Source organism: Sander lucioperca, chromosome 22, assembly GCF_008315115.2.
Source record: "Sander lucioperca isolate FBNREF2018 chromosome 22, SLUC_FBN_1.2, whole genome shotgun sequence".
Taxonomy (NCBI): domain Eukaryota; kingdom Metazoa; phylum Chordata; class Actinopteri; order Perciformes; family Percidae; genus Sander; species Sander lucioperca.
The window spans coordinates 25,056,313-25,076,044 of record NC_050194.1 but is presented as its reverse complement, the minus strand read 5'-3'; the positions used below and the strand labels follow the sequence as shown (position 1 = coordinate 25,076,044).

At 41.4% G+C, this 19,732-nt stretch overlaps 2 protein-coding genes across 3 annotated transcripts; both read right to left on the bottom strand.

The window, feature by feature from the left end:
• Positions 1-234: 234 nt before the first annotated feature.
• kcnj2a (potassium inwardly rectifying channel subfamily J member 2a) lies at positions 235-5,321 on the bottom strand. Its single transcript, XM_031315570.2, has 2 exons — positions 5,138-5,321; positions 235-2,967 (listed from the first exon to the last, which is right to left on the bottom strand). Exon 2 carries the CDS (start codon positions 2,722-2,724, stop codon positions 1,441-1,443), a length of 1,284 nt encoding a protein of 427 aa, XP_031171430.1. The 5' UTR covers positions 2,725-2,967; positions 5,138-5,321; the 3' UTR covers positions 235-1,440.
• Positions 5,322-9,775: 4,454 nt separating this feature from the next.
• Positions 9,776-17,339, bottom strand: kcnj16 (potassium inwardly rectifying channel subfamily J member 16). Of its 2 annotated transcripts, none has more exons than XM_031315804.2 (2): positions 17,200-17,339; positions 9,776-11,559 (listed from the first exon to the last, which is right to left on the bottom strand). In XM_031315804.2, exon 2 carries the CDS (start codon positions 11,547-11,549, stop codon positions 10,317-10,319), a length of 1,233 nt encoding a protein of 410 aa, XP_031171664.1. In that variant the 5' UTR covers positions 11,550-11,559; positions 17,200-17,339; the 3' UTR covers positions 9,776-10,316. The 2 variants fall into 2 exon arrangements, with proteins under 2 accessions (XP_031171664.1, XP_035853741.1); XM_035997848.1 differs by lacking the exon at positions 17,200-17,339 and adding an exon at positions 12,504-12,562.
• Positions 17,340-19,732: the final 2,393 nt, after the last annotated feature.

Sequence of the window (19,732 nt, the reverse complement as noted above, 5' to 3'; positions counted from 1 at the left end):
TCATATGTCGGGGCTACACAGTGTTCATAGTGAAGTATCTCTCGCAGTACAGCAAAAAGGGAACGTGGCATTGAAAATGTTTTACTTGGAGATTTGATATTTTTGCAAGAAAACCTTTTTACAATCTCCAGTCATAACACTGTATCATATTCAGACATTAGAAAGGAGATGTAGTTTCCATCACATTCCACTTCATATTTTATAACCTTTTAAAGCAAGTTTGGCTTTTTAAAAAAAAAAAAAAAAAAAAAAAAAAAAAAAATCAAGTTCAAGTTGATGCCTAAAAATCCTCCAAACATCAGAAAGTTATTGTTTTATTCATCCGACACTGCGGTACTTGTGATTCCTGTTCACTGTCCGCTGCAGTAAAGCCTTTGCCACTTTGATTGATTTATACATCTCCCCTTTATGACTTTCCAGATTAAGGCTTGATGAAGTGGCTCACGATAAAGTTACAACATAAAACTGTACACACATTCTTGAAAAACAAACCTTAGTAAAACTTCCTAAACTTTCTACTTCTCTGTACCAAATCTAAGCAGGTGTTGTTTTTAAGAAACACATAACTACGATAACAACACTCTTTGGTATTGTTTTATCAACCGTAACAAAAATTAAAAAAAAAAAGAAGCAACATTATAGCAGCACTTTTAAGAACATTCAGATTCTCATATCACCCCGGTCTCCGTTTAAATTAATGATTTTTTTTTTTGTCAGTTTGATGCCATTCATACTACCCTGCTCCATCTCTTGACATACGCAGGCATGTTTCTATCAGTCTGACCAGCAATGAACAGTCTCTCAGCTCAATAACTGCAAAGGCCAAAGCAGAAAATCAGTGCTGTCAAGTCAGAGGAAATCCCTAAAGTTTTCTACTTTTATTGCATACAGAGAGTTTTTTGGTGCAGTTTATTTAGACTTCTGTGATGTCTGCAATGAGACCAGCTCGGGAACAAATACTCTACTTGTACCTTCTTTGTTCCAGACATCTATTTCAGGTACTCTTTGGTTCTACAAGAAGGCACAAAGTTTAACTATTTTCTAGCAGCACTTGAGAACATATTCTAACTCTAAAAACCACCTTTCTGAAAGCGTCTTGTTCATGCCGGACAGAGAAATTGAGACATGCCTGCAATTTTCTAGTCAAGTCAATAACCTGCTTCCTCTCCGTCATCTTGCAGTCACCAGACACTTTGTGGGGACTTCATGGAGAATTCTTCCTGCAATATGCACATGGTTCATAGTGCTGTGTTTTGTCATACTGTATGTAGTCAAAGTTCAAGCAGACTCTTGCATACAAAGTCCTAAACCTTGCCGCTTTCCTCAGCAGTACCGTTCGGCTTGTCCTCTACCCAAGGCCCAGCTCGGCTCGTTGCGCCTTTCGGAGCAGAGAGGTGATTTTTAAAAACATCCCTCACGTGAGGTCTGAGGTGTGAACAGTCATATTTCTGACTCTCGTCTCAGAGGCCGGGGCTCCAGCGGCACCGTTGCTTGGCTGTGTTCAGTCTCTGAGATGTTGTCTGTCTGGGTGCCGTCGGGCCCAACGCTGCCCCCGTTCCCCTCGTCTGTGTCCTCTTTGTTCTCCAGCGCCATCTCGTTTTCATAGCAGAAGGAGTTGGAGTTTGCGAGAATGTATTTTTTCTCTGCAAGGTCTCTGGCGCTGCACAGAGGGGTGCTCGGCACCTCGTATGTCTTATGGAAGCGAGAGTAGTCCACCTTGTAGTAGTTCTTCTCCTCAAAAAGCACAGGCTCGAACCGATGACCCCAGAGGATCTCGCCGGCGACGTAGGAGCTGCGGCACTGCGTCGTCATAGCGGTTGCCTCGACCATGCCCTCCAGGATGACCACGATTTCAAACTCTGAGTTCTCCAGGTCCTGTTTGCTCATGTCGTAGAAGGGGCTGTCGTCGTTGATTTCATGGACGATGGTGATGGGGGAGACCAGGAAGATGCGGTCGACTCCGCTGTCGAAGCCCACATCTATGTCCATCTGGTCGAGGGGGATGTACTCCCCCTCTGCTGTCGTCCGGGATTTCAGAAGTTGCGCCCGCACGTGTGCCTCTACCAGGTGGCTCTTCCTTAAGTTGCCCACACGCCACATGAGGCAAAGCTTGTTGTCCCTCATGGCCACTGTGGCATTATGGCTAAAAATCAAAGTTTCATTCCTCTTCTTAGGTTTTGCCATCTTTGCCATGACAGCACCAATGATGAAGGCGTCAATAATGCAGCCCACAATGCTTTGGAAAACCACCATAAAGACAGCGACGGGGCACTCGTCTGTCACGTATCTGTAGCCATAGCCAATAGTAGTTTGAGTCTCAATGGAGAAGAGGAAGGCGGCGGTGAAGCTGCTCACGTTGGAGACGCACTTCTGGCCGTTGTTTTCTAAGTCCCCGTGGAAGATGGCCACCAGCCAGAAGACGCAGCCGAAGAACAGCCACGACAGGAGGAAGGCGAGGCAGAAGATGATGAACATCCACCTCCAGCGGATGTCCACGCACGTAGTGAAGATGTCAGCCAAGTACCGCTGACCTTTCTCGCTCACGTTGATGAACTGCACGTTGCAGTGACCGTCTTTCTTTACAAATCGGCTTTGCGGCTGGTGCCTCGTGTGCACCTTGCTCTTGCCGTTCCCGTAGCCGTTGGGTACTGCCATAGTGGCCAGCTTCATGCCGTCCTCCTCTGATGACACAATGCTGTAGCGGCTGGCTCGCACACTTCCCATCACCACAGTCTGGGAGGGCTGTGCTGCTTCTGCTTTGGAAAACAGTCTGAGTTTTTGGAAAAAGTGTTGGAGAAACAGTTTCGAAACACTCGGGGACCAACTCGAAGAGGAAATGGTGAAGAAATGAGGCGGGCTGAAGGGACACCTCTTCAGCCTCACTGGCCCCTAGATGGAGTCTACAAGAGGAGGATGACGTGATCACTCCTCTTTCATCAGCTGACTGGACCTCATCAAGTTCATCTGCTACAAGAAAACAGAGACAGAGGACGTCTGTTAGTCAAACCAGTTACAGATAGATCAGATGAACTTTTATGAAATCATCTTCAGGGAATTTATTGACAACATTGTTTAAAATAAAAATACTTTGAACGTTTTTTTTTTTTTTTTTTTAAGCAATTACTTGTAACGTGTGTAACGTGACATGTCAGAACTGATAACTTCACTCTTAAGTCGGACGTGCGTGCAGCCTGAGAAAAAATGTCAAAACCGGTCAGCGAAGCTCGTCTCTTTGTGCCAACAATATTTCACCCAGTTTTGACAAACAACAGTGATATTTAACCCTCATCTAACATTTCAACTTTCAATGAGAGAGGCCACCCTGTAATTGCACTCAGGTCCCGTTATTAGTCATTTACAAAGTTGACATGTTTTTCTTGGCTGCACTGCGCTGACTCATTTCTTGCTGGATTGTGAGTTAGTGTTTCTACAGGATCCCATGAACTGACAGTTTTGCCTAACTGATGGATCACATAAAAAAACTTAAACTGAGAAATTTTAGATATGCAGATATTTTTCCTTATTGTCATCTCTTGAATAACATACTGCAGGAAACTGAAAATGCACCGCAAGTTGTAGAAGTTTAACCAAAGCAACGTCAAGTCTGAATTTTAAGACCGATTATGTACCACAACACTTGCAAACTGTGGACCTGTTGCTCAGAGGTGCATCTTGATGCACATTTTTTTTCACATCCTTCCACAAAATCAAGACAGACTGAAGATGTTTTTCATGTGCAGCTTAATTTTGACGCAGTCATGTTGTCATCTGCATCCACCCTCTTAACTTTAACTTTCATTTTTACAACAAAAACGTTCAGCTTTTGCTAAACATGTGCAATGACCCTGTGTCAGCATCATAGGTTACAGTTCCGTGGTCTGATATTTAAAGAAGCCTTTTGGGAAAGTGAGCTTTGTGTTTGGCTGTGCAGAAGAGATGAGGGCTTGTTGACTCTCAGAGAGCCCTCGGGGATTTCTTCTCTCTGCTGTCCTGTGAGGATTCACTCGTTAGTTATGGCTGTCCTAGCATCAAAGTCCTAATCGACCTGCTGCGGTCTCACTGTGTTATCTTTTTATTTATTTTTTGTTAGGATGGATTTGTCTGTGAGGGACGAGAGTTAAATATGAGCCTCTTGTGGTGAACATGCTGCATATAAACATAGACAGCTGAAGGTCACTGAGTCATACTGTAGATTCACAACTGCTAAAAAGTGGAACTGGTTGAGGCGATTTGGCTGTGAGGCTTTTACACACATACCACATAAAACTGCACGTTTGTACTACATTCCGAAACAAGAATACACACGTGTCCAACAAGCATATCATTTACATGCAAATGATCCTAATTACTGAGGATGCTGTGTTGCTTAGCAATGTGTAATCTTTTTTTTTATTATTATTTTTATTTTTTTTTAACATGGCTGATGTGTAAACATTTCAGTAAACGGTGCAGCAAAGGTTAAGGTTAAATATGCAGCCAGATCTATACTTCTTTGAAAAAGAGCAGACAAACTGAAAGAGAGGTACACAGAATGCCCTAAATAAAGAACACAATAATAATAAAAAAAATCATTTAAATTGACATTATTACATTATTATTATTATTATTATTATGCCTATATAGTCTTACGTTTTTAAACCGTGATTTTTAAAGAGTGTCTAACTGTTGGGAGACGGGCAGAGCTGAGAGAATGCACCAAATGCCAGCGACAAATGTTAACAGGTGCGGGGGGGGGAAAAAAGGAACTGACTTCTGATGCAATCATCCACTCAGACTGAGAAACACATGCACGTCTCATTTCCAACTCCTTTCAGATAATAAGACTTGTCTTAGAAAACGCCAGGCTATACAAGTAAGAAGAGAGACGAAATATGAGCGGATAGAGTGAAACTTCTTGAGGGTCAGCTGACTGTTTTGGCAGCAGAAGGACTCGTGCGTAAAAGCCAGTTAGTCCGCGCGTCATGAAGAATAACGTAAACCATAACAACTGAATACGGCCGGTCGTTTGCCAAAAGATAACAGTTCTGACATGCGCAAAGCACTTGTTAAGCACAGCACAGCACAGCACATCACATCTCACAGTGAAGCATAACGGGACTTGGATAAAAGAAATGTCTCAAGATTGTGTTCCCTTTACCTGTTGCTCATTTGTGGACCGGTTAGATTCAGCTCGGTGAAATATATAATCCAGACGTTTTGTGCCTCTACTATCCTCGGCGTCTTTTCCGCGCGCTTGGTGTTTATTTTGGCCGAACCAGATCAAGTGTGAAACCCGCCTCACATCTCTGGAGGACCGGTCTCGATATTGTGCTTCGCGACGAGGTCCCCCAAAGCGTTTTAAACAGCACGCACCGGCACGGCCCGCCCCCAGCTCCGCACTCCGGCCAATGGAGAGAGAGAGGAGAGGAGCGCGCACACACACACTTTGAAACGAGCGCAATTATACTGTGTTTTTGTGTCATTTCATGTGTTTGACTGATGCGTTCAGAGCACAACATGGAAGTTATGGAAAGCAATTTGGCACTAATTGAGCGGTGCCACTTAAATCCAAATCAGCAGTCAAATAAAAATGAGAGGAGGGAAGGTCAAGGAGTTAAAAAAAAAAAAAAAGAAAAAAGAAAAAAAAAAGAAAACGCTGGAATATAAACGACAAATAAAATCAGAAGTATCAGATTTCATTTAATACTTAAATCTGGTTCAAGTTGCTCCTACTTGATAGATTCATATCAAACACACAGGTTACACATTTAGGTGGTTCAGCCCTGCAAAACAAGCTGAAATAACCAGAAAGCAAACAGATATTCTGTAACATTTAACATGAGAGACAAAATAAAAGATTAAAAAAAAAAAAAAAAAAAAAAAAAAAAGCATATTTCCAGAGATCCAGAGAACTTTTCTGTGCCGAGGCATTAAAGCCCTCCAATGACTTGTGTCCTTGTTACCACCTGAGCTGTTGACAGTGCAAACCAACTTCCCATCACCCTAAATTTTGTGATACTCGTTGTGTTTATAGATAACATTTTGTAACGTGGGTATGGAAAATGTGTTCTGTCGGAAAGAATGACTCACTCAATTAAGGCCTACATGCCTGTATTATGATATGACTGTCTTTCTCCACTAAGCTATCAAGTTGCTTGGGATGTTTAGACTATGCATCTGTTGCCCTATAATTTTAGGTCAGGCTGTAGCAGTGTTGTCTTAAAGCCATTGACTAAACCATTCTTCCTGCGTCCTAATTCATGATAAACATTAACACACAACTACATGCTTTTCATAAAGGCTTTTGGCTTTTTTTTTTTTTTTTTTTTTTGAGTCTGAGTCTTATTTTTAGTTCTTGTTATTTATAGCAGCACATATATTTAGCCCAAACCACCTGTGTCAGTGCACTGTGCACGTTGTGTGTGTTTGCTTTCCATGCCCAATTTCCAGCAATAAAGAGAGCGAAGCATGCAGTAGCCAGTGCTGCGTGTCGACCACAAGGTGGAGAGCTGGAGACTGGAATTAACCGGCGCACGCACGCACACACACACACACGCACGCACACACACACACGCACACACACACACATACACACACACACACACACACACACACACACACACACACACACACACACACCGCTCTGTAATGTGAGCAGACGGCAGCACAATACAGAGGGGGACACTGAATGTAAACTTGTCATGCAACTTCTGTCACTGCAGCAACAGCATGGAGATGATTAAGATGAAATATGTGAACTGCTATACCATAAATGCAAAGATATCATAATTTTAAGATGCATTGTGCCTCTTATTAGGCTGACTTTTATTAGGCTGTTATACTAATTGTTTTTTTTCCTCCAAAAAACACTATTTTGGACAATAAATCTCTCTCCTAAAAAAAACCCATAAGAGCTTTGCAGAAGCTTGACAAGCTTGAGGATTGACCAACGTTGGCTGGTATTGACAGTGTAGTGGACAGAATGAATGTGACGGTACTGAATAAGCCGTGCGTTACCTCATCTCTTCCTACAGCTGCAGTGGAGCTGTGTGAAGTTGCTGTAGATGCAAACTTGTCATGATGTCCTCCGGTGAAGTGCCTTGGTAGCTGAGTGGTTACGGCACGTGCCATGTAACTGCAACGTCAACTAGACTGGACCTTTTTGTTCCATGTCATTTGCCTTTCTCTCCCCTATTTCTACACTTTCCTCTGTCAGATGAAGACGAAAATACCAAAAGAAAAGGAAAAGTTGTCCAGCAGTATTGAGGCTTTTATTGTGAAGCAGCTACTGTATAGGAAAAGCAATGCTGTTATTGGTGCTACTGTTCAATACCAGCAGCAGGGAATTGACTTACCTAGTTTAACGTATTGTAATGCATACAATGTAAATACTGTTGCTTTTTACGGTTGCATTCATATCATTCTTTATCTGTTGTTTTACTTCTTAGCCGAGCTCTGTGCTTCTGTGATATGTTAATTCCCCCTTCCTGGTAATCAAAAAAGAGATCTTATCTCATAAAAAAAAACAACTGTTCTACACAACACAGTTTAGACAGTTTGGACCGATAGAAGTAAGGACATCGCAGTAAGTCAACACTGTCGTGGACTAATGACTGCTGCCTGAATAACATGAGCTTTGGATTGATCTATTTTGGATAGATGATGAAAAAAGAATACATGTTTTTAACTGGATTACACAGTGTTGCAAATCAAAGCAGCACGTTGTAAAGCAGCATCTGGTTACTTTTGTCTGTCTGGTTACTTGACATCAAAGTGACCTTCCCGATCAGAGCTTTTGTTCTTCGACAAGGACCATGACCCACTTCAGACAGATTATTAGACGAAGTCAAGACGCAAAATAGACATGTTGACATCACTTCATTGAAATCATTGACATGTGGGAATTGTCTTATAAGAAATATTGTTTCATAAAACATGCTTGTTGATGCGGACGCAACACATTTTTAGAAATGCATTTGGTCAGTCCGTTACAAACATGATGTAACATAAAATGTTGAAATATATTCATGGATATAAAACACATTTGTCATTTGCAAAAATATAAACAGGCTTCCTTAACAAATAAGTTCACTTATTTTTGTGTGAGAAGGTTCGATGAAATGGTTTTTAATTGTTTGACTTCGTGGTTACTACTAAACAAATGGGATTCCACCACCACAAACAAAGAAAACTTAACATTTGACATGCTTTCATACAGTATAAACTCTGATGACCTTACTCAAGAAGGGACATAGTCGCCCCTATGACTTCTGTTTATGTACAATCCGCAGCGACTAGTCATTTAACTTAGTGCTAATCAGTCAAAGTCACGTAAAGTGACGGATAAAAAGTAACAGTTGACAAAACAATCTTACTACAAGGTCTACATAGAAGCTGTTCTGGAGCTTTCTGATTCTATTACATGGTCTTCTTTAATAGATTTCCTAGTAGTCATTTTAAGGACTTTTCATCCATGTTGGCTAGAAGGTTGAGATTTACAGTGAACTTCATTTTTGACATTGGAAACAGCAGTTAATGAAATATGGTCCATTAAAAAGTATAAAATCAAATTTTCTACCATACAGTTTGTCTTTTATCGTTTGCCCCAAGGTCTACAATAACCTTAATCTGAATATAACTCAAATAACGAGCCTCTGTACATTACAGGTTTCGTATTTTGATGTCGTGGTGTCACTCCACCAAGTATTTATATTTTCTGTGTATCAAATACCGACTACCTGTATCTTAAAAGATGGCTGTAAAAAGTTTGTAGTTTCATCTGAATTCCAGTAGTGACCAGTTTTAACAAGTAAAAAGGTGTCAAAACATGCATATAAACTTCTCAAACCACTCACACTTTCACCAAACTAAAAGCACTTGTTTTATCACGTCTCCTCATACAAACTCCTGCCTCCCGTTCATTAATATGTGTAAATTCCTGTTGCAGTTCACAATTTGGGTCTTATGCTTGTCACTCGCTGGCTACTCCTGACCAATGACACAGTAGCAGGTGGGCGCCCTCATGGGCCCAATCATGAACGTATTAATAGAGATGGTGAAACAGCTTTGCTGCCCATTTGTCCCAGTGGCCAACTGCAGGATTGCAGCTCAAAAAAACATTTTTCGATCTCCATGGGTTTCCACAGATCGCTGTTTTGAAAGGCAGGTGTGTTAAAATGTCTCTGTAAGGACAACTCAAGCTGTGAACACTGCCAACTATAACTCTTTGTATTATAAATTGTGTGAATTTTGTGGTTTGGTCAGCCACTTCTGTCCAGACTGAAATAGCTCAACAACTATTGGATGGGTTGGATGTTTTTACAGACATTCATGGTCCCCAGAGGATGATTTCAACTGGCTTTGGTAATCCCCTGACTGTTCTTTTAGCGCCGTGAGGTTGAGCCATTCATGGTTGTGATTAAAATGTCTCTGTAACCATTGTGAGACAAATATATGCCCCCCTTCTTTTCATATCGTGCTATCATCATGCAATAATTTCAATTCTTCCAATACTTTGGTTTCTGACTAAATACCTTACAAAACTAATGACATTCCCATCAGCCTCAACTGGCCTTTGTTTTTAGTGTTAATTACCGAAGGTTAGCATGCTAACAAGCTAAACTAAGATGGTTAACATGGTAAACATTATACCTGCCACACATCAACATGCTAGCATTTTCATTGTGTTACAGACTCATGGAGTCACTAGTGCGGCTGTGAACTCTTAGTCTTGTTAAACTATGGAGGTTTAATCTTTCTAAGACTTTCCTAAAGCCCACAAAAAACATTTTTATGTCTGTGATGTCATCTCAATATAAAGTCAAGGGCGGTGCCAGAGGCGGACCCATTCTGTCTTTAGGATGGGAAGGTGGGGATTTTGAATGTAGCCTTGTGAGACACTCGAGGGGCCGCTACGATCTGCAAGGCAATGATCACGGGACAGATGGAGGCAGCATACGTCATTACTAGTTTTTGGTAGCGCTCTGTAAAGCATTGTGAAGCATGTACTGTTTTGAAAACCACAGCTAAGGATCCATTCAATAGCCTACATGTAGCTTAGGTGCTGAATAATCAGCTCTCATTGAAATGAATGGGTGCCATCATTCAAGCCTTCAATGGTTGAGTCTTTGATACTCAAAAGACAGACTTTGCCTGGAGTGTCACTTTAAAAAAAAATCACATGCTAAAACAGAGAAGCCAGAACTTTCAACATTCTTACAGTAATTGAGATTCAATAACATCCTCAACATTCCTCTTTAGCAGTGACTTCTCTGAAGAAATGGACAATCTGCACAATCTCTTAATGAATGGCCGCCTCAAACATCATGGCTCTACTTTTACAGTTCTGTATTTGCGAGGGCATTGGGCAGAGTCAACGTGTCTTTATATTGATCGTCTTCTTGATATGTTGAAACAGTTGGTTCAGGACAACTATCTTTCACAAGTTCTACAGTTACTATTGGGGGTTTCAGAAGTTTTCTATGATGATTTGGCTGTGGGGAAGGTCCGGTTGAAGGTCGCGGGGGATATCTGGGACAGGGCAGCCGCTGCTTCTTGTATTCGTACTCCTCAGCACTGACCTCGGGCACCAGCACCTTAGCGGTTGTATTAAACAAGGAGTAATCCACCCTGTAGTGCTTCCTGCTGACCCTGATCATCTCCTGGAACATCAGACCCCAGTAGATTTCTGCTGGAGTGTACGAGGTTCGGGTCTGATGCAGCATGCCACTGCGGTCGTCCGTGTAAGTAAAGGACACCACCAGCTCAAAGTCTGCTTTCCTGAGATCTACCAAACTCATCTTGTACAGAGGGCTACCGGGTTCGATCCTGTGGAAGACGGTGGTAGGCGTGACCAGGACGATGTCCTTCTGCTGGATGACCAGATCTTCAAATGTTACGTCCATTTTCCCTGTGGTATGCACGGTGGAGCGGACAATCTGAGCGCAAGCCGTCCCCTCCACTAGGTGGTTCCTGCGGAAGTCCCCAATTCTAAAGGAAAGACACAAGCAACCATCGCGGAGATTGATGACGGCGTTGTTGCTAAAGCCCACTGTCTGTGCTCTCTTTCTGGCCGAGGCCATTTTGGCGACAACAATTCCGATGACAAACGTGTCGATGAAGCAGCTGATGACATCTTGTATAGTGACGACGATAATGGCAATCGTGCAGTTCTCGGACATTCCTCTGTAACCGTAGCCAATGGTTGTTTGAGTTTCAAGCGAGAACAGGAAAGCAGCGGTGAAACTGTACACTTCGTACATGCAGGGCTCATTTGTCATGTTAGTGGTATCACCGTTAGCGAAAGCGATGACCCAGTAGATGATGCCGAAGAAAAGCCAGGACAGGATGTAAGACAAGGCAAAGATCAGGAACATCACCCTCCATCTGATCTCCACCAAGGTGGTGAAGATGTCGGTCACAAAGAGCCGGCACTCCTCGGGAACATGGCGAAATGCGACGTTACAGCTGCCCTCTTTGCGTACGTAGCGGTGTTTCTTTGGTTGAGGTCCATTCTCAGTCTTCACAGCGATGTCATCGATGGGGCTCACAGATATGTATTGGTTATGCATCTTCCAGAGGCTGTATGGAATAGAAAAGGACGTTTTTTATTTCAATTTTATTCATCAGCATGACTTGGCAAATATCAGGTAATTATTAACACTTTGAGCTTTTAGGTTAAAGCCACTGTAGAGGATTTTATTTTCTCATAGACAGCGTTGCTGTCTGCCACAGTGTCTTTCAAAAACATTGAATTGAAATTGTTTTGTTTAGTAAGAGGCACTTTCTTTTCAGAGATTCAGGTTTGTTGAGATAGAGGTTTGGAAGGCCTGACATGATCGTTCTGTGTAATTAGTTGCAATTAACGGCATTAACCTTGCAACCCAGGTGTAAAGCAATCCCTAAACAGAGTCCCAAATCCGCAACTTTCTCATATCTGTCAATTTGGACTGAGAGTTTTGTAGTTTGTTGTTTCGTAGTTCAACTGACCCATAACATTGAGAGAAGGTCCATAGAGTAATGCAGGTCATGAATGCAAGAGCAGACAGACAACTCTGCAAACGTGACCAAACAGCTGCTGAAGCTGTCTGATCTCTGACCCACATGAGGATGTAGGAGTCCACATTTGCAACAAACATCTGACACACAATACCAGATTTTGTCATGGCTATAAGTAAGCTTCCGCACCAATTTAGAGGAGCATTGCATTTATTTATTTGTTTTTTATAAATTGTATCCTTAAAAGCAAATATGAAGCTGTTTCCACTGTTGAAAAAGGAAATGTGTGTTTCAAACAAGCAGTATAACTCGTACTAGACTTGAAATGTATGAAAATATAAATACAGTAAACAGAAATGTGTTTAATTGCTGAATGTTTTGATGCTGCAACTTCTACACATATCATTCAGGATACTACCAAAGGGCCTGGCCTGTTGCTCTGATACAGTAAACAGTCATTCACGTAAACCCGTCTTGCCCTTTTTCCAACTTTTTTTCCAGCTGCCATTGTTGGAGGAAACAATTACCAGCGGAGTCTTCCATGTATCAAATGCATTGGCTGATCACTGGAAATCTCCAACTTCTTGTATCTAATATAAATACATAATGAGCAGCACTTTGTTGACAACAAAAACTGTAAGACAGGACAACAAAAACGATGATGAGAAAAAAATAATCTGTTGTATGGCCTGTTTTGTAGTTTTTCTTTCCGTCATGGGTTATACTTATTTCATTCATGTGTTTTCATTCATATTTTGTCTCTCACTTAGTTTTTCGGCTGTGCTTTGATTGCTCTGGAGGTCTATTTTTGAAAGGGCAATCTGGGAATGTTTACCATGTATGATTTTCTGTTTCCTGCCTCTTTGTACCGTGTCAATACATTTAATCACAATGGGGCAGTTGCCTGGAGATACAAAACTCTTGCAACAGTCCTTGCTTGGGCTGCTAATTTCTTCTGCTGCTGATATGCCATTTTATGCCACTGATTTATTTTCTTCTTGTACAATAAACCAAGGATGCCAAGATGCAGCCCATACCTGTACTCCATAGATACTTAGCAGTTTTAGAAATATATCAACTCTGCATTTAATGCAACTCTGCTAATGGACTTACAAAATCCCATTTGGGCAAAAGCCATAAAGGAAAGAGCACATTAAAAGCCAATTTTTCTACTGTTTATCAGTGTAGGACTGAAGCATTAGTTGATTAAAACAGCTAAAACTCTGTAAAGATGACTTTTCACACTTTAATACTACGTATAATCTGTTTAGTGGCGAGTGGTCTGTTGCTGTGCCACAGTAGGATGTCTCTTGCCCAGTAACGTTACACGCTCTGTAAACCTACAATAATGTTTCCATGCAACGGTATGCTCTTGTCCAAAGCAATGGCCCAAGACCGTTTTTTTTTTTTTTTTTTTTCTCTGGGTGGAGGTCAAAGAACTGTCAGATGGCCAATAAAAGAAGCACCACAGGACTGAACCGGTCTAAGTTAGCAGGGGAAAAAGGGATGTGGAAACTGGAATAGTGTCATGGTGCGATCACGGGCAGAGGAAGAATCAATCACAGCCAAACCACTGAGAGCATCCTCTACGCCCAAAACAAATGGGGTTTGAATCACCGCTATCTGACTGAGTGAACTGGGCTCCAGTCACAGACTCCACTTTCTCCTGGCTACAGCGAACGTCCCCACTGCCAGACTATGGAGCTCACTCCATGAGGTCATAGAAATAACGTCCTATTAGCTTCCCATAATCCCTTCCTAACTACCCTGATATGGACGAAAGGAGAAAAACGCAGCATCCTACTGGAAAACCAAGAGACTGTGGCATTCGTAGGTTATCAGTCTGAAATGAAACCTCTTTCTGACCTGCAGATCATTTTGTAGAAGAATAAAAAGTGCAAAGACATGCAGTTATCTTAACTTCCTCAGTAGCACTACAGGTGTGTCAACAAGTTGCTGCTTCCTGATCCTTTGAATAGTTGTTTAAATGCTCGTCTCAGTCAAGTAGCGGAGCTGCAATAATTAATCCTTCGACAGGAAATGATGTGGCAACTATTTTTTATCGATCAATCGTCATTTTGGGTTCAAGGGAATGCACACTGTCTGTCGGTGCGACACTTGAGTCCGGACTGAAATATCTCAACAGCTACTGGATGGATTGCTATAACATTTTGTACACGCATTCATAGTCCTCAGAGGATGAATCCTAATGACTTTGGTGATCCGCTGACTTTTCCTCTGGTGCCACCATGAGTTTGGCTTTTGTGGTTGTGAGTAAAATATCTTGACAATCTATCATTGAATTTGATACAAATATTTACGTTGTCCTCTGGATGAATTGTAATAACTTTTAGCACCGTAATCATGTCAAAAATGTAAATTATGTTCAATACTTTATAACCAAATACCTGGAAAAACGAATGATATTCAGCCTCAGCTGTACTTTTGGGTTTAGTGCAAATTCGAAAATATTAGCATGCTAACACACCTAGGTAAGAGGGTGAACATCATCAGACTGTTAGCATCGTCAGTGTGATCATGTTAGCACTCGGGCATTAGCATTAGTCTGGCTGTGGACCCGTTGTTTTGACCGACATGCTGCTGTGTTAAATGTTATTGTGAACTTAACATCTTTTGGAATTTGGACTGTTGGTCACGGATAATAAATAGTTAGTTGCAGTTGCAGCCCTCCTATTTACTAATTGCGAATGCATAAAATATGAAGAGGGAAATAAATAATACCTTGAATTAGATCATTAAATTGTCACTTGACATATTTTTTTATTATATTAATAAAATAAAATGTCAAATTCAGTAAATATTTTCAAAATTGAGTGATGGAGCTACTGTTCATACAGTAGTTCTGCTGAACTTTTATCTTCCTGCACTGTAGAGTTGGGACTAACGAGGCATAATGAAGATGAATGCTCAGGCAGTCCGTGTAGACTTTATCACTCTCACAAAAAAAAAAAAAATTAATGGATAAATAAATAAAGTCTGAAGCATAAGAGTGAAATTGGAATACTCCCATCGTGTTGCATGTGGTCAGCTAATAAACCCAACCTCAAAAGACACAATTAATCCGCCATTCTACATTTTTTTGACGTGATGTAACTGTTGTTGAAGTGATTTTGACCATAATAGCATCGGTATCGGGCAACAAAAAGACTTTTTAATCAACCCTGAATGTTTTTTAAATGGTTCAAGATACTGAGGAGGAATTTCCCCCACTTGCAGTTGACTTAACATACTTTCTTTTACTGTAATATGTGGGATTCTTTTAACTATTCAAGTGAAATTATGGACAGTCATCATGCTGAGCATTAAAAAGCTCTGCTAATAAAGTTATGTATATGTTTACTGTATTGTGGTTTTACCCACCGAGCAGTACATCAGCCCCAATAGTTCTCTGTGTTGACCCACTAGGTTGAGCTGTTTTCTCCCCGTTTCCCTCTGCCAAATTACGGAGCTTAAGACCTGTAACAAGCAGCTCTGTGTACAAAACAAGACATTACACAGAACAACCTCGTACAACCCAAACACATCCTGACCTTTTGGCATAACGTTTCCACTGCACTTTCTATGAACAAGTGATTTGAACAAGACTTTGATACTTGATATTTCTGAGGTTTGAGTCGTTCTTCCATCATAAGAGCGTTCTTTTGTATTCTAAAGTTAGACTAAAGGGCCGTCACCCACACTGCTGACAATCAAGGGATGAACTCTGGAAACAACTTGGCCAATTGGCTTGTTTCCTCTCCTGCTCCGGGGCACTTACAACTCCCATTACATGCTCACTTTCTGCAAATGACATTGTGCCACCCATCTGCGGTTCACTGGAACAGAACCGTGCACACGGGTGGCTAGTTTTAGTTCTGCCTAGAGGCTTTCTGCCACCTCTAATGACCTCCATGCTGCAAAAATATTTTACCAATTTAAAAACAAATCTACCGAACCCCTCCCTCGCTTGTCAAAGGAACTGTTTGGCAGCGGCTGGGGATTGAGCCCACTCCCCTTGTTTCAGAAATATTTCTAGAAACAAGTGTCAAATCTGTTGATATTGATCTGCACTGGAAGTTCTCCTCATGTCCGGGAGTTTGTTTAAAATGCAGTTAAACGGTCACAGTGCTGAGACCTCATGAGACGTTTCTACATGATCGAGTCAGGATTTGTGTCTGAAGGTCAATGGTTTATCCAAGCTTCAAAGTGCCAAGTGGAGCAGAGCACCAGAGCGTTTGCGTTTAGTTTGCTTCATCTTAAACGTTGCTTTTTAAAGAGAAGGAACTTGAAACCAGACGCAGGACTTAACCTCTTAGATGTCGATTTTTACCATGAGTGTCGATCAGATCAGTGTCTTCACGTCTCTCTCTCTGTCTGTACAGGGTTTGATTTTGGGCCTGTGCCACTGAATTTAAACGAGCCATTTGTTGGTCTAAAACCGTCATGTCAGCAGTCAGTTTTTGGATTTTCCTTTTGAGTACTCCTGTGTATTATTTTCTTGGAGACCAACATGACCTTTAGGATTACCAATCATGCACAATTCACTGTTTACAAGATGAATAGTGTCATATTTATGAAACAGTCAGTGCTGTTGTGTCAGCAGTGATGGCGCCTCACACATTCACACCTTCTATTTACAACTGTCCTCGGACCTTTTCGTATGCATTATTCTCCCAGTAAGAAAAGAAAAATCTGCCAATGGTTGTTTTCTATACAGTCAATATTAAAACGGTTTCCTGTCATGACTCTGAATTTGATCAGATTTCTTTGTGAAACATCATCGCAAACATCGCTTATCCCCCTGACCACGTCTTGTTTTGTTTCTTAACCATTCAGGAGTTGGATTACGGCTCTTAATACCGAGGCTCAGATTACTGATTGTTCTGCTGTCCACGACCTCTTCTGTTACATCAGATTTGTGTCCGCTCACCCTGACACCTTCAAACAATCTGCAACTTGTGATTTGAATACACAGTATGCGTTTGGTTGAGTAGCCAAGGAGATCTTTTAGTAATTATCCAGTATTTTAAGAACCATGCAATTAACATTTTCCCAGAGCATTTATTCTGAGTAAAAAGTAAAATAATCAGATTTTTTGTATCTAAATAGTTGTATAAGACCTTGTAAGGTTATCTCCAGATTTGTCATTGAATTCTACAGGTCTATTGTTGCCATTTCTGCAAAGTTTAACAGAAACGATAGAAGTCACAGATTGATTCCTACCTTTTTCTGAAAAAATAAATGCCGAAAGCAGTCGCAGGAATGTCTGTACCTGAGTGGGAAAGCTCTCAGAGGGACTGTACAGTAGCAGTCACCTGCTGCAATGAGCCAGCCCACTTGTCACTGCAAAACACTAAAGAATAACACCTCCCTTCAGCGTCCCACGGTGTTATACAGAGCGGTGAGTGTGTGTTTGTTCTGAATGTGAATATGCATGAGTGTGTGGTACGGAGTTGTATGCATGTATGCAGGTGTTTGGGCTGCGGTGCATGAATGCACGCAGTAATTTGTGATAGGAAACTTTTGTTTCACAATTCAGTTAAACAGGAGCAAACTATTCACACTAACTCTGATCTAATACTTGTATACCTAAATATTGAAATAACAAAAAAATATAATGGAAGATAAGTGGTATTGTTTCTACTCTTTGCTTCACCTGTGCATGATAACACATTAAAACAACGTTAAAATATGTGTTGGTCTATATGAATTTAATCTCCTCTTTACAGCTTGGGCTTTGTGCCTCTTTATGAAAGAGTTGACCAAAACCTCCTAGCTCCCAGCCTGAAACTCCCTTAGAGAGCTTAGAAAACTCAAACACCTGTCTTACTTAATAACCGCTTTGCAACCGAACTCTATTCATTGTCCCAAGCAAAAAAGCCTAACTCAGGTTTCAAACACGGAAAAGGCTTGCGGGTCTTACATATTGTCATAACATCATCTTTTTTTATGTACCCACCAAAAGATCTGGGACGATGGAAATGAGAGACTGCTGTTTGATCAATGGGACTTTTCCATCCTGGTCGTGTTTATTGTATGAATATGGTTTGGAGAAAGAAGCTACTGCAGTGTTGTGTCAGGGTGTTCTGTGTAAGGGTGTCTTAAACTTTACCTGTCATTCGAGTTGGCCTCACTTTGTCAGTTCACACTGTAAGAGAATGGCGAGTTGGTCAATTAAAGCTGGAGACCGGTACACTTTCACAAATATAAAAAAATAAAGTATTAGTATTATTATCAATAGGTTGTTGAAAATGCAATGGTTTAATTAGAGCAAGAGTTCAGTGTGGGTGCTGCGTTCAGACGAAAACCCTGTATCTTTAAAAAGTCTGGTTCTAAGAATTAAGAAAAGAAGACAAAAGCCAACAGCTACTCTATCCGCCCCATGAGGCTGCAATGATCTTACACACCAGAAAATGGATAATGTTGATGGATGAACAAGACTAAGGGGATCTTTACAGTCGCCGCGCCCGACCTGTCACGTGACAATGTGACGTCAAAATGCCGTAGATCTCACTGGCGCGCCAGGATTTTAAGTGCGCGATCACTTTTATAGTTTTTCAGCGGCACACGACAAAGCGGAAACGGGAAGCATGGACGAGTTCGAGGGCAACCGGATGCCAGGACTCTCAGAGTGACTGCAAGTCTCTCTTGTAAACTTACTGGGTTAAGATGAGTTCTTTTATGGTGAATGAAAGGCTTGATCCCACCAAGTAGGTCATTGAATCGTTGTGCAGACATTCTGAAGTATTCAAAGTGCTTCTCTTCTTCGCCATTGTTTACCTTGTTCTTCTTCTAGTCCGTAGAAATAGCAAACGTTTGAGGGCACTTATTATTTCTCTATTTTGTGCCTCCTCATTTCTTCTCTCCTCCATCCTCCTGCCTGTGACATGGAAATTGATCTCTGCATGCCATTGTGATGGATGTCCCACATCCTAAAAAGCATCTCAAGGAGAGCGGAGGCTTGCCACGAGCAGGGATGCACAGGTATATCCTTTGCGCAAGTCTTTTCTGTGCCTGTGACTGTGTATAAAAGAGGCGTGACAATATACAAACTATGGCAGCTGTGCCACGCTTCATATTTAAATGACATCACTTAAAAATGACGTCTCCGAAGCAAGGAAGTCACATTTTCATAAATGCCTGTTGCCTAGCCTCCTCTCTCCTCGCGTCTCTTCCTCTCCATTTAACTCTGAACCAAATATTTAAACCTTCTGGTGGCATTATAGGAAAAGTCATGGGATCACCAATGTCATTTGGATTCATATCCACTGGGGACCATAAATAGCTGTACAAAACCTCATGGCAATCCATCCAGCTGAGATATTTTAGTCTTGACCAAAGTGATGGACTGACCACAATTGCCAAAATTGGCTAGCACGGCTAAAAGTAGAGTAACAACTCTCAGATCTTTGCAGCTAGTGGGGCTGTTGGTAGAGAAAAAAAACTGACTCAGCTTGTCAGACGTAGCTCATTTAGCATGTTAACTGACGGGAGTTCTGAGAGATATACTGTCAGGAACTGAAGGGTTGGTACACGTTGGTAACCATATGCCTTTGAATGTAATCACGTGTCATTAAGGTTTAACATATGGGGAAACATAAATATCCAAGTTTCAGGGCGATAGTTGTAGAGATCACCAGGATCACAATCCCCTGTAGTCACAGTGTGAGTGTAGCTAAAATCAACCATATTCAACCAGCTTTAAAGGTCCCATGACATGCTGCTTTTTGGATGCTTTTATATAGGCCTTAGTGGT

What these genes read in the sequence shown, in the direction of transcription:
- kcnj2a (XM_031315570.2), bottom strand. Translation starts at nt 2,724, where the DNA reads ATGGGAAGTGTGCGAGCCAGCCGCTACAGCATTGTGTCATCAGAGGAG.
- kcnj16 (XM_035997848.1), bottom strand. Translation starts at nt 12,532, where the DNA reads ATGCATTTGATACATGGAAGACTCCGCTG. An exon ending in ATACATGGAAGACTCCGCTG is followed by an intron (nt 11,560 to 12,503) that starts GTAATTGTTTCC and finishes TATTCCATACAG; the next exon opens with CCTCTGGAAGATGCATAACC.